The 20,426-nt window shown below is 44.1% G+C and overlaps 1 protein-coding gene across 4 annotated transcripts in view; it reads right to left on the minus strand.

Annotated features, from left to right (window-relative positions):
- Positions 1-20,426, minus strand: part of CAMKMT (calmodulin-lysine N-methyltransferase) — a 413,124-nt gene that overhangs the window by 2,492 nt on the left and 390,206 nt on the right. For 2 of the 4 annotated variants that reach the window (XM_034953047.2, XM_003822653.5), the window contains 2 exons: positions 16,012-16,075; positions 3,573-3,704 (listed from right to left, as the gene is read on the minus strand). In XM_034953047.2, the coding sequence (XP_034808938.1) occupies positions 3,573-3,704; positions 16,012-16,075 (196 nt within the window). The remainder of the gene's footprint in view (positions 1-3,572; positions 3,705-16,011; positions 16,076-20,426) is intronic. The other 2 variants (XM_063594979.1, XM_008976233.4) reach the window with 1 other exon arrangement.

The following is a 20,426-nucleotide window of genomic DNA, read 5'->3' on the forward strand; positions in this document are numbered from 1 at the left end:
TTACAATTTTAACAAATATCAAAAGGCACCTTGAAAGAAAATGAAGAAAAAGCAAATCATGAATAAAACAATTTTCCAATTTCATAGGTTAAAACAGGGTCTTTGAGGACTAAACTAAATTATATAGCTGCTATTAGTAGCATTATGCTTTACTTCATAATTGGATGTAACACGCTCAGCCTTACTACGGCGTGAACAGCAGCAGCAGGAGTGGAGTTCAGACTGTTTACCCTTTACAGTATCCACAATTATCAACAGCACACCACACAGATTATAAGCACCAGCCACTTGTAATGTGGCATTTTGAATAGATAAGCAGAAGTGCAATATGGCCGTGTTTTTAACACAATGTACTGACTTCCCAGCCCAGCCCAAGCCTATTTTCAGAGCTATGTACAAAAATACAGAAAAATAAACACTTCAGGGTGGTTTTGCGAAAGTTTATTAAAAAAACCCACGGCATGTAAAATTATATTTCAAAGAACATTTGCATGAATGAGAGTATTTTTACCAACTAGCATCAAGCCAGCTGTAATCTCGAAGTCACATCTCTACCTTACAAAACGATTTGCTATCTTACTATCCGAAAGGTTTTGAACCACACTATGAGGGCAATGAATTTGATTCTCAACCTTGAGGAGACCAAAAGGCTGGGGAGGAGAGGGAAGTGTTTTATTTTTCTTCCCTTGCAAGGATGGACTGAAAAGCAATATTTTTAAAACATACTACACCTTTGGCTGCCTGGTTCCTGAGCACACTGGCTGCATGGTGTGGGCACAGTTTAACAAAAGCACTGGCAGAAAAGTGCGGAATGGCACCGTTTTGATTACAGGCTTGCTTTTTAACGGAAATAAAATTTCACAGTTAACAATGAGAGGTGAAAAGTTTAAGAGGCAAAGCTGTTCCTCCTGATCACTGACTGTTAATCAGCTTCATGGGTGGTTGCCTAAATCTGTAGATTTTTTTTTTTTTTTTTTTTTACCTTGCACTACTGCCAAGTAACTAATTTTTTCCCCTGTTGTAAGAGGAGGGGTGAAAAACTCGGCTTCGAAGGCAGCTGTGTATGAGTGACGCGAGGCACTAATGCAGAGGGCAAAATTAAAATTCATGAATCTCTTCACGACCATTTGTGTAACAAGATTAAGACGGGACAGCGGAAAAGAGCGGCATTATCAGGCGTCTTACAGTCCTCCAGCTGGTTACGCTCTATTCCAACACAGTAGGGCTAAGAGGATAACACGCAGCCTGAAGGAAAACGCCGCTCCTCCATTGGGGAGCAGCGCGTCCCAGGGACGAGGGGGCTTTGGCCAGAGATGGAGAGGAAGAAAGCTGATTGCCGCTCAAGATGGAAAACTTTTAAGCCCTGGCTATTAGCACGCGGCCAACAAAAGCCGCCAGGGTGGAGGCTCCCGGCGGCCGCGTCCCGGAGCCCCGGGCGGGCGGGCAGGGCTGGAGGGGCAGGGGTGCTGCCTTGGGCCTCCGCCTTCGCGCCCTGCTGCAGGGCATGGGGATGGGCGAGGAGCAGCGGCGCTGCCCGCTCCCTCCAGCGTGGCCCCCGGCTCACTGCTCCGGCCTCTGGGCGAGCTCCTTCTCCTGCAAAGGAGCACAACTGCACGTGCCAGCCCGGTCAGCACACAGTATCCCCGCTGCTGGGGCAGGTACAGGAGGGACCAGAGGCATTCTTTTGCTAGAAGCAGAACCCCACACCAGCTGAAATAGCTCTCAGTATTTAAAAAAAAAAAAAAAAAAAAAAAAAAAAATATATATATATATATATATATATATATATCTCATGGGCGCCCGTTTATACCTTTTATCCAGGATGTGCCAACTCTGCAGAATATTCTCCTAGGGTTCTACACTCTCCCCACCCCCAACAACGAAGACAACTATTTCTTAGTCCAATGTACCAATGTCAGCAAACTGTGAATTTGACTTTTCAGCAATTATGACCAGAGAAAAAATAAGGCCACTTATTTATGTGCTTCACTTAGCAGGGTAGTGTACAACGTTGGAAATAAAAAGAGGAGGTGTGCTGGCCACCAGGCGCTAACACTCTAAAGTTCCAGACAAAGGAGAGGTGGACGTGCCTGGCATGTCCCAACACTCCTCAGATCTTTCAGGGAGGAGACAGAGGGTATCAGGCACAATGCTGAACATCTTTGCTGGTGGAGAAACCCAAGCCTTTGCTCTCCTGAGCTGTCACTGGGAAACTAAAAGCATTTGTTGTTCTAGGGGGAAAGTGAATGGCACGACATTGAAGCAGCTGTCAGCTGATCCTTGTAGTTCCAGCCCGACCCTGGAGAGAAAGCCACATTATTCCTTTGGGTGGAAGAGTCCAGGGAGCCAGGAGGGACCCTTTTCCTACCAGGTAAAGACCCGCTTTTTTTTAGGGGGAGGGATTGAAAAGGGGAAAACATCATTCTAGAGAGGCTGGTAAGATCTGAATCACATACCATCCTGTTTTTATTGTCTGATCGTGAGCAATGGGCCTGACTCCACCAGTGAGAGGATGTAATTTAACTCTTTCAGTTCACAAAGCACCATTTTTCCCCCAGAGGCTAAATGGAACCTTAAAGATTCAAATAAATAAATTCATTTTCAGAAAGTGAGAATTTCTTTCTCTTGCTTGGAAGATCAGATTAATTTTGCATATATTTTTCCAAAAGCCAACACACTTCTACATTATATTATAGTCCTGGGTAATAAAGGATGCTGTTCACATTGTCCCAGGAGAAAATTAAGCTCGGGCCTTTATTTTTCTGCAGTTACAACTTGTGAAATCATGACAAGTTAAAGTCTCTTGCCAAGGTCAGACTAGCTCAGTGAAGGGAGATTTCTGTAAGGCACAAAATTACTGAAATAATACATGTTATACTAGTCACTGTGACATGTACTACTAGCAAACACGAGAATCCTAAAAAGTTTTCAGTGAAACACTCGCCTCTCAGTGTCCTATATTGGTCTATACCTATAAATAATAAAAAGGCTGATAACATTGCTTTATGTAAGCAGGCTTAGAAATCACTCTCAGATAAGTGCTTTTGACCTAAATCTTGTAGTGCCTCCATCTGACATATAACCCCACAACTGTGAAATTCTGTATGAGATTTAACAGTCTCAAACTGCCAACTGACCCAGCTATAAAGCAAGCAGAGATAAAGATTTACAGTCCAACATGATACAATTAGACATTCACCTTCTATTTATTTCAGTGTGGCTAAGCATTTAACCTACTTAAAAGCTGAAGGTTTTTCATTAAAATATAAATGCATGTTATTCATTCTATGCCACCTCCCCTTACATCCTACAAATTAGTCTATTATGAATGAAAAGATTAGTTTGTTTCAGAGAAAAGAGTAAACAGGAATGGTTTCTGTAAAATCCTTCTAGACATGCAAAGATAGAAGATGGCTTTACCACACAAAATAATCAGATACAAATAGCTGTTCAGAAGCAACACACCTAAGGAGTACTTTAATCAAATATTTAGGTTACCTGCCAAAAAGACCATGATCTCTTCAAAATGCAATGCGGATTAAAGTGTTATCTAACACAAGCAGAAAACTAACCTTGGAGTGGAAGTTTGAAATGTGTTCATCATAATTTTCATGTCTTTGGATACAGAAACCAGCTTTTTCAGCTAGATTGCAAAACTGGTTTAAAGTATTCCCTCGGCGTGGGGCAAATACCATTGCTTTCCCCTAGAACAGTAAAAAGGAAATTCACACATTTTAAAACTGGAAGGTAACCAAACATAACAGACATTGGTCAAAGCATTTAATGTACTGCTCTCAAGTAGAAAAACTCAATTGTTCTTGAGATGTCTATGCAGGATGGACATTCACAGTGAGAATAATTTCCAGGAGAGATGTATATCATATAAGAATCGATTTCACATCCAAATGGCCAGTTGCTGTGTTTTATCTTTTTCAAATAATACTTATAAAAAACAAAATGTGGTTGAAAGCCGGTGTTCCGAACAATATGCATTGTCTCAGGTCCAGTGGGTTAAGCCATTGACTAGATTTTAGAGTAATTGGTCCAGGGCAGTGCCATTCACCTTGTGACTCCTTAGCACCTGCCAACGCTTCCCCAACACAGTCCTGAGGCATGTGACAACAGACGCTTACATCTGTTAGTTTTTTGCGCCCTGAAAATTCAGTACCAAGAAATCCTTCATAGAGACAAGTAACCACAATTCCTCTTGGAGAGTTTTCATATTTCAGTCCTGCCCTAGCCTTTTCTGTGACCACGCTGTCAGATACAGGCTCCAGGATCTTGGTTTCCAACTTTATTGAATCCCTCATGATGGTCATCACTATAGCAAAGCAGTTCCTCATAGTATTCACATGATTGCTTTTCAAAGAAAGTGGTATAATGAGAGTAAACAGGCTTTTCTAAATAATCCACACAATCTTATGTGATTGTTGCAGTGGGGAGAATGGGAGGAAATGAATAAAGTATGTACTGGATTTCAGAAGACCATCTGACATGAAACTTCACAATGACCATTTGCTAACTATTGGATGCATGCGGATTTTTCCTCCCTCTCAGATGTGTACAGAATGGCCAAACTTCAGAATCTTCTTTTTTTTTTTTTTTAAATAAAGATGGCTATATGCTTCTGTTACTCTCAAGGTTACACTTCACCTCTGTGAAATGCCTCTTTAGGTTTTGAGGGAATCATGAAAATATATCTGAGTTTCTTATGAAGGGTGGTTTATCATTCACACCAGCCAGCCATTTCTTGAGCACCTGGTAGTCAGACACTGTGCTAGGCATTCATATGAATATCCTCTCCTTTAGTCTTTAAGCCACTCTATGTTGTAGGTATAGTGTAGTCAGACACTGGGCTAGGCATTCATATAAATATCATCTCCTTTAGACATTTTTTTTTGAGACAGAGTCCCACTCTGTCACCCAGGCTGGAGTGCAGTGGTGCGATCTCGGTTCACTGGAACCTCTGCCTCCTGGGTTCAAGCAATTCTCTTGCCTCAGCCTCCTGAGTAGCTGGAATTACAGGCACAGTCCACCACGCCTGGCTAATTTTTTTTTTGTATTTTTAGTCGAGATGGGGTTTCGCCATGTTGACCAGGTTGGTCTCAAACTCCTGACCTCAGGTGGTCCTCCCACCTTGGCCTCCCAAAGTGCTGGGATTACAGGCATGAGCCACCGTGCCCAACCCTCCTTTAGTCTTTAAACCACCCTATGTTGTAGGTATTATCAACTCTGTCAGTGAATGATCAGAAGCCCCAGCACTGATGCTCTCTCCACTACACTACATGTCTCCTTATTAGTAACAGTGATGACAATGATAATGATAGCTACCACTGTGCTAGGTGCTTCACAAATCCTCCTTTAATCCCCTCAGCGATCTTCTCAACAACCTGTACAGTAGACATTGCATTTTACAGATGATTAAACATACAGTGAAGGATTTGAAGAATATAAGGAGGAACTGTGGCAGAAAGGACTGGACTTAAGGGGAGTCTCCACCATTAAACAGCTGTGTCACCTCAGGACAATCAGAAAATAATCATAGAACTTTTGAGTTAGAGGGAAGCTTGGAAATAATGTAGTCCAATCTCTCCATTTTGTCGATAAGAACCTTAACCCATCCTCGCTGATCCACTGAGTTTTCTCATCCATTAAATGGGAAGAACAAAGCCTGCCCTGCCTTTTCCCCCCCAACAAACTGTGAGGATCAAATGCAGAATGTGAAAATAATTAGAAAGATTATACTGATGTAAGATTAGAAAGATCTACACCACCTAACAGTACTCTAAAAATGCTATCAATTCTCTCTCCCTCTCCCCTTCGCCCTCACTTACCCGTAAGAAAATACGTGGCTACACTGTCCTGAGCATCAAGTGTGTTTTCATACTGTGTTTACATCAGCCTGTACACACTCAGGCACATAATTATAGCAGCACCAATCATGCCACTACACTTAAGGTTCTGTCAGCTTTTTCAATATTAATTGCTATTTTCAGGCAGTTTTCAAACTTAGCAGCAAAAATTCATTTTTATGTGAAACTAGATATAATACATGGTCTCAGCAGGACAGCAAAAGTCTCCATTAGAAAAAAAAAACAACAGGGAATGCTGGTAGGTCATTTTAGTCATTTCTAAGAGCTGGTTGCCATTCTGGATTTTTGAATAATGGAAGCTGTTTTATTTAAAAGTCACCTGCAAAAAATTGTCTCACAGTAACACTTGAAGAGTCGGTTTTTAACAGCTATTATCTAAGCTGCATATCATCATGTTCACAAGGCTACAGGTTTCTAGGTTGGGCTGATCCTTGCATTGACAAAGCAATGCATCTCCACATGCCCTGGTTGGGGTAAGCTGTAAGGGATAGCAGCTAAGCATGTGACAGCACTCTCTGCCTAAACATCCCTTTCCTCCTTCAGCTCTCAGTTTACCTGTCCTTCCCTAGCCACCCTGTTCAGAACGCAGCCCCTGCCCCATCACTCTCCAGTCCCTCGCCGGGCTTATTTTTGTTCTTAGCACTTACCACCAGGGACACACATTGTATCCTTGTTTGTTATTGCCCTGTCTTCTCTGGCTGGAATGCATACTCCGTGACAACAGGATCTTCTAATGTTTTATTCACTACGTTTTCTCAGTGCCTAGCACATAGTAAGCACTCAGTCAATATTTGATGAGACAATAAACTAAATCCAGAAGTTGAGTAATCTAAAGAATTTGAGTCTTTGGGAATTCAAAAGCCACGTTCTATTGCTTATTGCTTTGAAAAGATTTTCCCGAGAAGCTTTTACAGAGTCAGCTGCCATGATGGGGTTTTAGAGAGCAGCATTCTGTGCACAACACTATACCCACGAGAAAGAGAAAGACTGGGCAGTAGTTTTAATCTCTAACTACTTAGGAGTTTTGTTTTCTTTTTCAGTTCATTGAATACAGACACCTTTGAGGTGTGGATTAATAGTTAGGATGGAAAATAGCCCATCATCCATTCATTCACTGAGCCCTACTGAGTGCCAGCATCTCCCCCTCCCCATAATGAATGGGTTCAGAAGACCCCAGTATCCCCAGGGGAGAGAACACGTCACAGGTGGAACAGTACCATCAGAGGGATATGCTTTACAATTTCAGCTGCACAAATCAAAACCAGAAAAGGAATATGGATTTCAAATTAGCCCATCACTTTAGAAAAATTATTTTCAATTTGCCAAAGCACAACTTTCTAAGCATTCCGTTGCAGAATTATTTTAAACTCAGAATGAATACTCAATTGAATGTAACACTTCGACTGATGAGCAGAAATTTAAGAGAATTCATTTATTCCTGGAGAGGAGAGGGAGAAGTTCCACTAAACCACAGAGATACTGCTTACCTTGTGAGCTCAGTTGTTGTTATTTTGCTAGACTAATCTATACTTACACATTAAAGGGAGTGTACTTCTGGAAAAAATTGGTATGCTTCAGATTTATTTTTATTTGATTTTATTTTTTATTATACTTTAAGTTTTAGAGTACATGTGCATAACGTGCAGGTTTGTTACATATGTATACATGTGCCATGTTGGTGTGCTGCACCCACTAACTTGTCATTTAACATTAGGTATATCTCCTAATGCTATCCCTCCCCCCTCCCCCCAGCTTCAGATTTATTTTAAAAGGAATATGCTATGCCAATAAAATGCATTAGGGGAGGAAGACCAAGACAGAGGAAGCACTATTCTCACATTTAGTTTGTTCCTTTTTCACTTCCTAGCAACCAAACTATTAAATACCAATTCTATGTTTAAGCTTATGCTGATTTTCTATTTCTTTGTTGTCATTTATAAAGACGAGGTCTTGTTATGCTGCCCAGGCTGCTCTTGAACTCTTGGCCTCAAGCGATCCTCCCACGTTGGTCTCCCAAAGTGTTGGGATTACAGATGTGAGCCACTGTGTCCAGCCTATTTTCTTTACCTGGTTTCTGAAATGCAGCTTTCACTTGCTTCCTCTCCTGGCATCTCTCTCAGTCTCTCTGTCTCCTTTTGTAGCTTCTCTTCTCTGACCTGTCTTTTAATTGTCAGTGGTCCTCAGGGCTCTGCCTACTTTTTCATCACGTTCCATCTAATTCTTGGCAATTGTACTGATGTCCATGGCTTCAGCTATCACTTATAGACCAATAACTCCAAAGTCTATAACTATAGCTTTCACCATTGCCCAGGGCTCACACCTACATTTTCAAGTGCCTACTACATCTCTGCATGTGGGTATTCTGAAAATACCTTTAATCCATTTTGTCCAAAATAAAACTCAATATTCTTGACTGCTAACCCCTACCCTTCCCAGGGAAGGAGCCATCAAATGCAGCACACACACACACATACACTCAGATATGCAAGCTGAGTACCTCTTAGGTACCAAGCACTTCCGTATCTGTCACTTTCGAAATAAAGCTGGAAACTTGGGAACCATGGCATTGCCCTTCAAGACCTCTCAGTGCCACATCCCTCTACCTGCATCACTGTCACTTACTGCAGGTGGTTCTCAGACTGTGTTCTGAATTGCTTCAGGGGTGGCCTGGAGGGATAAGAGGAAGACCAAGACAGAGGAAGTACCAGTCTCACATTTAGTTTAACTAAAGCTGCATCATTTTTATCTGTTTTGTAATTGGGGTGCTGGCTAAAAAATTTTGACCAAAGCATTCTGCCATTTAAACAGGGTTTGAAAACCTTGACTTAGGTCCCACCTTCTTGGGATGGCAGGCAAAGCCCCACGTGACCGGCCCCATGCCTTTATCGCAGACTGGTCTCCTGCCACTCCCTCATACACATCTTGGGCTCTAGTCAGGCCAACCTCATCACATCCCCCATCTGTTCTTTTATGTATCCTGTGTGTTCAAACATGCACATGCTCCCCTTGAGTGGAATGCCTCTCTCACCTCCAGTTCTCTGTCTGCCTGGTTACTCTTACTCATCCCTCAGCACCCAGGTTAGACTCCCTGCCCTTGTGACGCCTTTGCTGACTTCTCTGGCCTCCCTACTGTGCCTCCTCCCCAGTTGGCCACCTCCACTCCCTGCCCCCAAGGGTTGCCCACACCTCTGCTGTGCCAATCACACACCACCAGGTGATCGTCCCTTGCTTGTCTCTAGACTGTAAGCCCCTCCAGTGTAGGGTTAGGTCATATCTAACTGTATCCCCGGGGCCTGGCACAGTGACTGGCATCTGAGAGGCACTCAATAAATGTTTGCTGAGTGGAACGCTCAGTGAATATCCATTCATTGTCCTCTTCTCCATTTTCAGGTCTTCACTAGCTCCTAAATGGATGATTCCAGGTGGATATTGGTCCACACTGGACCTCTGAGGAGCTTCATTGCTTTCAAGCTCTCCCTTACTCCAATCTACCCTTTATGCTATGGGCAGAGTGATCTTTCTAGAAGGTACACCTGACCACACCACTGCTCAAAAACGTTCAATGGCTCTCCGTTACCCATACAGTAGAGCCTGGTCTCTTCATCACAATGTTCTTGGCCATTCCTAACTCTATTTTTTTTTTTTTTTGAGATGGAATCTCGCTCTGTTGCCCAGTCTGGAGTGCAGTGGTGCAATCTCCGCTCACTGCAAGCTCCACCTCCCGGGTTCACACCATTCTCCTGCCTCAGCCTCCTGAGTAGCTGAGACTACAGGCGCCCGCCATAACGCCTGGCTAATTTTTTGTATTTTTTAGTAGAGACGGGGTTTCACTGTGTTAGCCAGGATGGTCTCGATGGCCATTCATAACTCTTCAACTTCATCTTCCTGCCCTTCCCCAACCCTAACCTCAAATCCACAGACACTCTCACACTCCAGCCAGAGCAAACTTCTTGTTGATCCCAAAACACACCATGATTTTTCTTACTCCACACACTCAAAGTGCCCTTCTTACTATTTAAGACCAAAGTCAGACACCACTGCCTCTAGGGAAACCTTCCTCAGGCAGTCACTCTTGGTGCTTTCTCCTGGTACCTCTTTTCTGGCACCCACCATATTGCACTGTAATTCCTGGGAGTTCATGTGTTCATCTGTCCTGCTAAACTATGAGATTCCCACAGTGCTCCTAGTGCATATTCATTCTCCTAGCCCACATTCCTCAGCGCATAGGAATGGCGTCAGTGCCAAGCAGATAGCAGTTGCTCAACAAATGTTTGTTGAATCAGGACAGAGTCCAATACTAAGGCGTAAATTCGAAAGATTCACAAAACAAATAAAAATAGCACTGGACTGTATTTTACATTGTCTGCTATAGTTCTACCTGTGTGTATGTTATATCTCCACAACCAGACTGCAACGTCTTTGGGGGCAGAGATTCTACCTCATGTCTTGGTATTCTCTGCTAAGCACACATTACTGTATGTGCTGAACAGCATCTGGGTAGATATTAGAAAAGGACTTCTCAGGGCTGGGCCCCTGCACTGAGGGTCTTAAAACCATCTGAGGACTCTCTATAAGCTACAACCCTTGTGTCAAGGGCAATCCTACAACTGTAGGAGCTAACTTCTCACCAAGCACTGGTGAGGAGTCGCTGGGTCTCTGACTCAGTAAGCAGATAAGAACCCAAGTGTCTCAGCACCATTTCAGTTCATGGTACTGATCCCACATACACAAGGCAATTTCCCTGAAACAAGCAAACAAAAAGGTTTGTACAGAAGTGGGCAGAGATGTTAGACTTTAAAAAAAAAAAAAAGATGAGAAAGTATCTGAGCAAAAAGAACTTGGCTGGGCATAGTGGCTCATGCCTGTCATCCCAGCACTTTGGGAGGCCAAGGAGGAGGATTGCTTGAGCCCAGGAGTTCAAGACCAGCCTGGGCAACATGGCAAAAGCCCATCTCTAAAAATACAAAAATTAGCCAGGCATGGTGGTGCATGCCTGTAGTCCTAGCTATTTGAGAGGCTGAGGCAGGAGGATCACCTGAGTCCAGGAGTTTGTGGCCTCAGTGAGCAGTGATGGTGCCACTGTACTCCAGCCTGGTGCCCAAGTGAGACCCTGTCCTCCCCCCAAAAAAATTGCTTTTATAATATGAGAGTTTATGATTTACATTTATAGCACACCTTGGAGATAGGCAGGACTCTGGGAATCTGGTGATCGGGTAGGGCCAATTTCTGAAGAAGGTTAAGTGAATTCCACAGTGATATTTCTGAATTCTTGACAGTTGGTTAGCAGTGGTAACAAGCTGGATTACTGTCAATATTCTATCCTCTGGTCCTGAGTAAACTCATGCTGTCTGGTTGGCTTGGCTCCCCTCCCTGTACCCAAAGTCATTTCAGAGGAATATTAGTAGATACCATTTGTTGGTTGTCATTTCTGGATGAAAGTTCAACTTGCAGGCTGCTGCGCCTATATTTTAAATTACGTTTGGGTCCTCTGATACTGGACACTGCTGTTGTCATGGACTTTTAAGGAATACAATGACAGTGAGTCACCCTATCAATCATCAGCAACAAGAAGCCACTCACCAGAGGGAAAAGTGAGTGGGGGGTTGAGGGGGACATTGCTTCTTGGAATGGGTAAAATGTGCTGATTTCATTCCTTTTTCATGCCTATTCTATTGTTTTCATCTATTAAGTTTGCTGGAGAGTCCCTTGTAGTGTTATGACAGGAGTTAACTATCTTTACAGTTTCTTTAGACTAGCAGGTTGAGGAAAGCCTGCATTTCAGGTGGTAACAAATATTCCCTGCTAAAATTTGGGGCCTCCTGTAAAGACTTTTCAGGCACAGGTGCCTGTTTGGTTGAGAATCTAAGCTCAGCCTGGGATCTGACATCACCCCTGGGCCAAGCAAGGAGCCCACCCTGGTGGCTAAGGTCTCTCTGGGGACCTCTCTTCATTCATAGCTCCAGTATAGAAAATGAAAGGCAGGGAAACTCCCCCTCTCCATCTACTTTCTTTGCTTCTGGACCCTCTGACTCCAGAAAACTGATTTGCTCAAGGTAGAAATCAACCATACTCCCCTAGATGGCAGAATTCATTTGTTCCCACAGCTTGACACTTGAACCTTCATTTTGCAGTTACTTCTGTCTTGCCAATGTAGAGTACTCTCCCCCACTCCGTGGGGACCGTCTATAGTAAAGTGTCATCTTCGTCCAGGTAGGCAATCCTCCCAGAACCAGTACAGGGCCTGCTACAGGTGTTCAGGATACATGTGCAGGGGAGATGCAGTGTGCCAATTATGTGCAGAAATTCTCAAAGTCCAGGTCAAGAAAATCATGTCTTCCCCTCCCACCAGCATTTCTCCAGGAAAATGCTTGGGAAAAGGCCCCCATAAGGCCGGGCGTGGTGGCTTATGCCTGTAATCCCAGCACTTTGGTAGGCCAAGGGGTCGGGGCGGGGGGTGGATCACGAGGTCAGGAGTTCGAGACCAGCCTGATCAACATAGGTGAAACCCCATCTCTACCAAAAATAGAAAAATTAGCTAGCATGGTGGTGCGTGTCTGTAATCCCAGCTACTCAGGAGGCCCAGGCAGGAGAATTGCTTGAACCTGGGAGGCAGAAGTTGCAATAAGCTGAGATTGCACCACTGCACTCCAGCCTGGGCGACAGAGCGAGACTCCATCTCAAAAAAAAAAAAAAGCCCCCATAGTCTGTATTTACCAAAGTAACCAGAGCTAGCCTCGAATAGATACTCAGAGCCAATCATGTGCATTACAGTGCATCAGCTTTTTCACTCCCCATTTTACAGATGAGAAACTGAGGCTTCCAGACATTAATTCAGTCAGTGGCAGAGATCAGATTTGGGCCTAAGCTTTCTGCCTCCACAGCCCATGTATACCTTCTCTCTGCGAGGAGAATGCAGGATTTCAGAGCTGATAGAACTCTATGAGAGCACAGGTGAACTCCCTCATTTTCCCTCTTTGGAGAGAATGGAGCAAGAGGCGGTTCCAGAGCCTGTTAGGGCCACACTAGGCCTGGAACTCAGGCATCCCATCAGCCAAGCCAGCATCCCCCTGGATAAACATCTCATGTGGATTAACCTTGATAAGTTCTACAGCAATAAAAGAGAAGCAGCTCCCCTTAAGGAGCACCTCCTGTAAGCCAGGCACAGATCAAGGATTTATACATATGTAAATATTTCACACCAATCCACAAGGTGGGCACTAGCCTTGCCTTTTGACACGTGAGGAAATGCAGGCTCAGAGAGACAAGGTAGTTAATGTAGACTTGGTGTTTGTATGCAGATTTTTCTGACTCTTTCCACCCACTACACTAGACCTTCAGAAACCGGGGCCACACTATGAACTTGAAGCATTTGCTGGAAGTGCAGTGTTTGCATTTGCTGGAAGTGCACGGAAAACTTGCTGTATCTTGCACTGAATCATCAAGAACTCAGGATCCACCATGTAGCCCCTGTGTTGTTTCTTTGTGGGCTTCTTTTTTTTTTTTTTTTTTTTTTTGAGACAGAGTCTTGCTCTGTCGCCCAGGCCAGAATGCAGTGACGTGATCTCGGCTCACTGCAAGCTCCGCCTCCAGGGTTCACGCCATTCTCCTGCCTCAGCCTCCCGAGTAGCTGGGACTACAGGCACCCGCCACCACGCCTGGCTAATTTTTTTGTATTTTCAGTAGAGACGGGGTTTCACCATATTAGCCAGGATGGTCTCGATCTCCTGACCTTGTGATCCGCCCGCCTCGGCCTCCCAAAGTGCTGGGATTACAAGTGTGAGCCACTGTGCCCAGCCATCTTTGTGGACTTCTTGTGACACCTTCAGCCTCTGGGCCACAAAACCATGGAGTTGTTGTCTGGGCTCAAGAGAACACTAAAACCAGCTCTAATTGTAATGAAATAAAACCTTGACCATTTTCTTAGTCTTGGACTGTATACTCAGAGGGGGAGGTCCTCCAGAAGCCAAACAGCCAGCCCTGAGAGCTAAGAAGAAAAGTCCGGTTTTCTACTGGTTGCTCCCATGCTCTGGACAGCCTCCTAGCCCATCAACACAGGATGTGGGACTGGGCTCTTCACTGGCAAGCCCACATGGTCCTTCTGTGGTCCATTTGGGTGGAGGCTCAGGGAGGACAACTGCCCACTACCCCAGACCTGTTGATGGGGATGAGGTTCCTGGGTGGTAATTTCAGTAAGTCCATGTGCCATCCACAACTGGGATTTCCCCTCTGATGGTGGGCTCCTTACACTTTAGGCTAGAATACCTGGCAGCCTTGAGTATCAGCCATTCCAAGAGGGGCCTAAGTGAGGCCCCCCCCACTGCCATTCTAATGCTACAGGTTAGTGTGAGCCCCTCTGACTTGGCCTCCCTGTTCCTCTCATAGGAGGAGTAAGTGCCACCTCCCCTAGGGCCCTGCCTCACCCTTCTCTAGGCTAAGGGTGAGTATCAGCTGTTAGCAGGAGGACTACTGTCCTTGCTCAGAGGGGGCTGCTGCGTGTGGCCACGATTCAGATGGAGGGAGTGTGTTCAGGGTTTATTAGAGGGTACAGAAGAGCTGCTGGATTCCAGTCTAATCTGCGTTTAGGTCTATTCATAGCTTGGGCACTTTTCTATTGTAAATCATGCGAATGATTTACAATAGATCCTAGGTAAATCATGCAAATCTGCTGCAAAATGGAGTATTTGCCACAAATGGGCTTTGAAGGGGTATTGGTGACGAGTGAAGTACTATTTGTACAGTGTGAGATTCAGGAGTCCTTGAAAGCATTATATTTATGTATGATACATTTTCATAGAGGCCTTCATATTCAAGAATCTTGAGCCGCCCCTGAAAATCCTAGTCTTGCAAATGCCCACAAGAATCACCCAAGGCCGACAGGGGTGGGGGGATGCTGAAACCCAAAATTCCTTCTTCTGTCCTCAACTTGGGTGGCCTATTCAACCATGCAGTGGCCGTCAATAGCTTGGAACATGCCCCTTCCTTGCCTCAAGATCTGATGCCCATTTCACAGGGGAACTGAGGAGGCCAATTGAATTGGACTGACTACCACTTACGAAGCTATGGCTACTCCTCCAAGACACCTGTTTTAAGTTTCTGAGCTACATAGAGATAGCAAAATAAAAAGCAACAGTGTATGGCAAAGGATGATTATCAGATTGCTCTGGGAACCACTGAAGGTTATGAAAAAGATATAAAAGAAAGGTTGAAAGGTATTGGTCTGTAAGTCTCACTGAGTCAGAAGACTAGAGTGGATCTTTTTAAAAAAATACTTTAGAAACACACACACACTTCAGTGTTCTCAGATAAATATGCGTTCCTATCTTCGACTGTATTAATACTGTTAACCTATTTTAAACTCCTATGGCACAGCAAGAGTCTTACATAGTTATAAGGTTTTTTTTTTTTTTAATGCATGAGCTTTAAACTCATTTTCTTACTTTAAATAGAGTATATTAACTCTCTGTTTAGGCTGCAGGACCTCCTAGCTTAGTTTAACAGTCCAACAAAATAAGAGTGGATACAAACTCTGTAATTTACTCACAGGCATAAATGGATATATAAATGTAAAAATGTGCACAATATTTTATGCCATGCTTGGCTTCATTGTGACCTAATGTTTATAATATGTAAATAATGGCTTCCTTTTAAAGCAAAGAACTATTAATATACAGATTCATCTGAAGTCCTTTTTCTTTAATATAAACAGAAATAAAAAGAAAAAAGTATTCTTTTGCAATAAATAAATAACCAATGAGAAAGGTTGCCATTGAAGGAATTGAAAATGACAGAAGTCAACAGAAAACTTTCAATATCATACTTCAACTTTAATATGAAGATATTGTTATCAAGGGAAAAGACTCAAGAAATTCTTTGATAAAAATAACCTCACACTATCTTTGAAGCGGCTGCATTTATTTCACTACCCACTGTGTTTCTTATCAGAAGGCCAAGGGTAAGAAGTTTCCTAGTTATGATTAGGAAAGAATCTAATAGATCAGAAGACCCAATTGAAGTTGGACATAATAAGTATTAAAGTATTACATGACATTAATCCTGCCATTCCATTACTCTCTCCATCTTTGTGCACAGACTAATTATTCTGTAGCCAGTGTTCAGGAGAAAATAGAAACATACTTACCCTGGGCTGGAGTAATCTCTTTATTGCATCAACAAGGCTGGCTCTGTACTGGTCCAGAAACAGGCTGACATTGAGAAGAGAGCAGAATCCAGATTAAACTGGGTTTTCAAGTCTAATGATACTAATGGAGATAAGTACAAGGCTAATTACACATGTTTACCCAACACTAAAAAAGAGAAATTGTTTCCTACCATTCAAGTGTCTCACTGGAGGGGGTGGGAGGGGAGAAGATATTGTGGTCAGTGTTATCCAACTAAAGCCAAGTTGTCAACATGCAATGGGCCAGGATTCACACGTGACTGGGCCATGTGTTAATGTTACAGGGACAATTTCCAAACTGCTGTTTGGGGTAGCCATCTGGTTGAGATGAAGCACTCTGGCAACTTCCTGTCATTAGAGCCTAGTCTCCCTTAGACCTGGGCCCTCTGCCCACCAAGGGTGCTGTGTGGCTGCCCTCAGACCACAAACCACCAGCCCTATGACACCCAAACCATGAAATATATCTCAGGAGGTAATAGAGTTTAGTGACTAGAAACAGCACTGAGGTTAGATTCAACGTCTGACTTAGGAGTGAACAGCTACAAAAACAAAGAACAAGCTCAGACAATATATCACAGAGACCATGGCAACTTTGGATTTTCCTCTCTGGGCCTCTACATTGATTTTTTGTTTTTTTTCTTTTCTTTGTTTTCTTTCTTTCTTTTTTTTTTTTCTTTCTGAGACAGGATTTTGCACTGTCATCCAGTTACTGCAGCCTCAAATGCCAGGGCTCAAGCAATCCTCCCACCCCAGCCTCCCAAGTAGCTGGGACTACAGTTGTGCACCACCATACCCAGCTAGTTCTTTTTTTTTTTTTTTTTTTTTTTTTGTAGAGACAGGGTCTCACTCTGTTGCCAGGGCTGGTCTTGAACTACTGGGCTCAAGCAGTCTTCCTGCCTCAACCTCCCAAAGTGCTGGGATTACAGGCACATGCCACTGTACCCAACCCAGGTTCATGTTTTTATAGTTCATTTTGATTTTTCATTTTCCATCCCTGATCTTTAGAGAATTTCTGTTCATGAAGCTCTGTCACCCCTTTGCTTGGGTCAGTCTGACTCTGTCTTCACCAGTTATTATCTTGGAAGCTTGAGACAGTTTCCTTATCTGAACTTGCAGGTCCCAGACCTTTGAGTTTGGGTTGCTTGGCAGTAGGTGGCAAGTTACTTAACTTGGCCATGCCTGATGCTATGGTCTGAATGTTTCTCCCAAATTCATGTGTTGGAGACTTAATCCCCAATGCAACAGTATTGAGAGGTGGGGAGTTTGGCTCCTTTTTGCCTTCCTGCCTTGTGCCATGTGAGGACACGTGTTCTTCTTCTCCAGAGGATGCAGCATTCTAGGTGTCATCTTGGCAGAAGAGACCAGATGCTCACCAGACACCAACCTGCCCGTGCCTTGATCTTGGATTTACCAGCCTCTGGAACTGTGAGAATTACATTTCTGTTCTTTATCAATGACCCAATCTGTGGTATTCTGTTATAGCAGCAGAAAATGGACAAAGACAGCTGGATGTTTATTAAAACCAAGGAAAGGATTCTGTGGGTGGGGTTAGGGTGGGGACAGGTGAAAGCATATTGTGCCGAAGGCATGCAGAACAGAGCTGGCTGCCAAACACGAGGGGAGTTGTCCAGCCTCTGCAGAAGGGCTCCTGGGCATTGCTAGAGCACTCTGCCAAGAGAAAGCAAAGCTGCTAGAGGCTGCCAATGATACCTATTGATAGGGACTTTTTTTCTGAACCCCATATTGGGATACGTGATCTGATATTATGTTGGTGCAAAAGTAATTGCGGTTTTTGCCATACCTTTAATGGCAAAAACTGCAATTACTTTTGCACCAACATAGTAACTATGAACTGAGGTCATAATAACCGAGCTTAGAAAGTACAGCTGAATCTTTGAAATCTGAACAGTACTGGAATATCCAGGATGCCAAAACCATGGGGCCCAAATTGTATATACAGCACCGAAAAGCAGTGATACTGTTTGGATGTTTCTCCCCTCCAAATCTTGTGTTGAAATGTGATCCCCAATGTTGGAGGTGGGGCCTAGTGGGAGGTATTGGGTCATAGGGGCGGATCCTTCATCCTTGTCTTGGTGAACTCCCCGTGGTAATGAGCTCATGTGAGATCTGGTTGGTTGAAAGAACCTCCTGTTTCTCTCTATTGCTCCTTCTCTCTCACCATGTGACTGCCTGCTTCCCCTGTGCCTTCTGCCATAAGGCAACTTCCTGAGGTCTTCACCAGAAGCAGATGCCAGCAATATGCTTCCTGCACAGCCTGCAGAACCATAAGCCAATTAAATCTCATGTCTTTATAAATTACCTAGCTTCAGATGTACCTCTGTAGCAGCGCAAGATGGACTAATACAAGTAGTAAAGAGATAAGGAAGAAGGGGGCACTATGCCTGTCCTTACGGAGGTTACAGTATAATAGGGAGGTAAGCCAGGCACAAGGACACATGTTTAATACAAATGGCAGAGACACACACGTTTTAATAACAAAACAGTTAATACTCACTGAGCTGAGTACTAGGTAACAGGTACCTTCTAAGAGGTTTTCATAGCTCATTTAATCCTCACATCAATCCTATGAGGTAGTTTTTACTGTTAGCATTATTATTATTGTCCACATTTTACAGCTAAGGAAACGGAGGCACAGAGAGGTTTGGAGTCACACAGCTACTAATTGGCAGGGCTGGGATTCACCTCTGTACCATATTGGCTTCAGAGTCTGTGCTCTGAGCCACTGCTCGGTACTGCCTCTCACATCTAATTGTAATTACTCCTGAGCATGAAATAATGTACGGAAGAGAGCACTGACTGGTTTAGGCAAAAGAGGGAGGTCATCAGATGACTAGAGTTAGGCGGGGTTGGTCGAGAAAGCCATCCCTGTTTACTTGCATCCATAGTGATCTCTCCCTTTTCCAAGCTCAGTACAAGAAGTAGAGAATTTGGAGGTTCTCCCAGGTCCCTGCATTTCATTGTTGTCCTCTCATTCAGCTGTCCTCTCATTCAGCTGCTATGCTTCTTGAAGGCAGAGAGCATCTGCATTTCTTTTTTTTTTTTTGAGACTGAGTCTCACTCTGTTGCCCAGGCTGGAGTGCAGTGGCACAATCTTGACTCACTGCAACCTCCACCTCCTGGGTTCAAGCGATTCTCCTGCCTCAGCCTCCCAAGTAGCTGGGATTACAGACATGCGCCATCATGCCCAGCTAATTTTTGTATTTTAGTAGAGGCAGGGTTTCACCATGTTGGCCAGGTTGGTCTCAAACTCCTGACCTCAGGTGATCTGCCCACCTCAGTCTCCCAAATTGTTGGGATTATAGGCGTGAACCACCGTGCCCGGCCTCATCTTTGCATTTCTTTGCCTCTCTCACAACATTTGGAAAACAGCTGAGGACATAGTAGACGAAAACGTTGATTCCTGGGGAAGAACAGCCGTGCTGTAGAGGTAGTCACTATAGTGATAGTGTATGGCTTGAGGAGTGTATGAGACATACATCTTCAGCTTTAGAGCCATCAGTTCTAGGCTGTGTCTGTTGCAAAGCAATAAATAAATAAAAGGGCTGTCTTCTACTTAATAAAAATTGACAACGATGTCTTTTTAAAAAGCAGGGACAGCAGACAGGGCACGGTGGCTCAAACCTGTAATCCCAGCACTTTGGGAGACCAAGGTGTGTGGATCATCTGAGGTCAGGAGTTCAAGGCCAGCCTGACCAACATAGTGAAATCTCAACTCTACTAAAAATACAAAAATTAGCCAGGCGTGGTGGTGTGTGCCTGTAATCCCAGCTACTTGGGAGGCTGAGGCAGGAGGGTCGCTTGAACCTTGGAGGCAGAGGCGGAGGCTGCAGTGGGCTGAGATCGTGACATTGCATTCTGGCCTGGGTGACAGAGTGAGACTTTGTCTCGAGAGAGAGAGAGAAAAAAAGCAGTGACAGCAAAACTACTTTTGAAACCTCTTAACCCATAACAGCATTTCAAATGCATTTGTTTGGAAAGTAATATGGAAAACTGTTCCATTCACAACTTGAATTTCTTCTCTAACGGTGAGTCCCTTACCTTAAGCTAGAACACTCAGCAACCTTGTGCATCAGCCATCTCCATGAGGGGCCTAAGTAAGGCCCCCTACTCCCATTTCTAATGCTGCAGGTCAGACCCCTCTGATTTGGCCTCCTGTCTCTTCACACAGCAAGAGTAAGCACCACCTACTCTAGGGCCCTGCATCATTCTTTTTAGCTAAGGGTGAGTATCAGCTGTCAGTGGGAGGGCTGCTGTCCTCGCTCAGAGGGGGCTGTTGCGTGGAGCTGTACTTCAGACAAGGGAGGAACTTGGTTCAGGGTTTTAAAGAGCTCCGGCTTTGATGTTGCTGCTGTGTG

The sequence above is a fragment of the Pan paniscus genome, chromosome 12 (genome assembly GCF_029289425.2).
Source record: "Pan paniscus chromosome 12, NHGRI_mPanPan1-v2.0_pri, whole genome shotgun sequence".
NCBI classification, from domain to species: domain Eukaryota; kingdom Metazoa; phylum Chordata; class Mammalia; order Primates; family Hominidae; genus Pan; species Pan paniscus.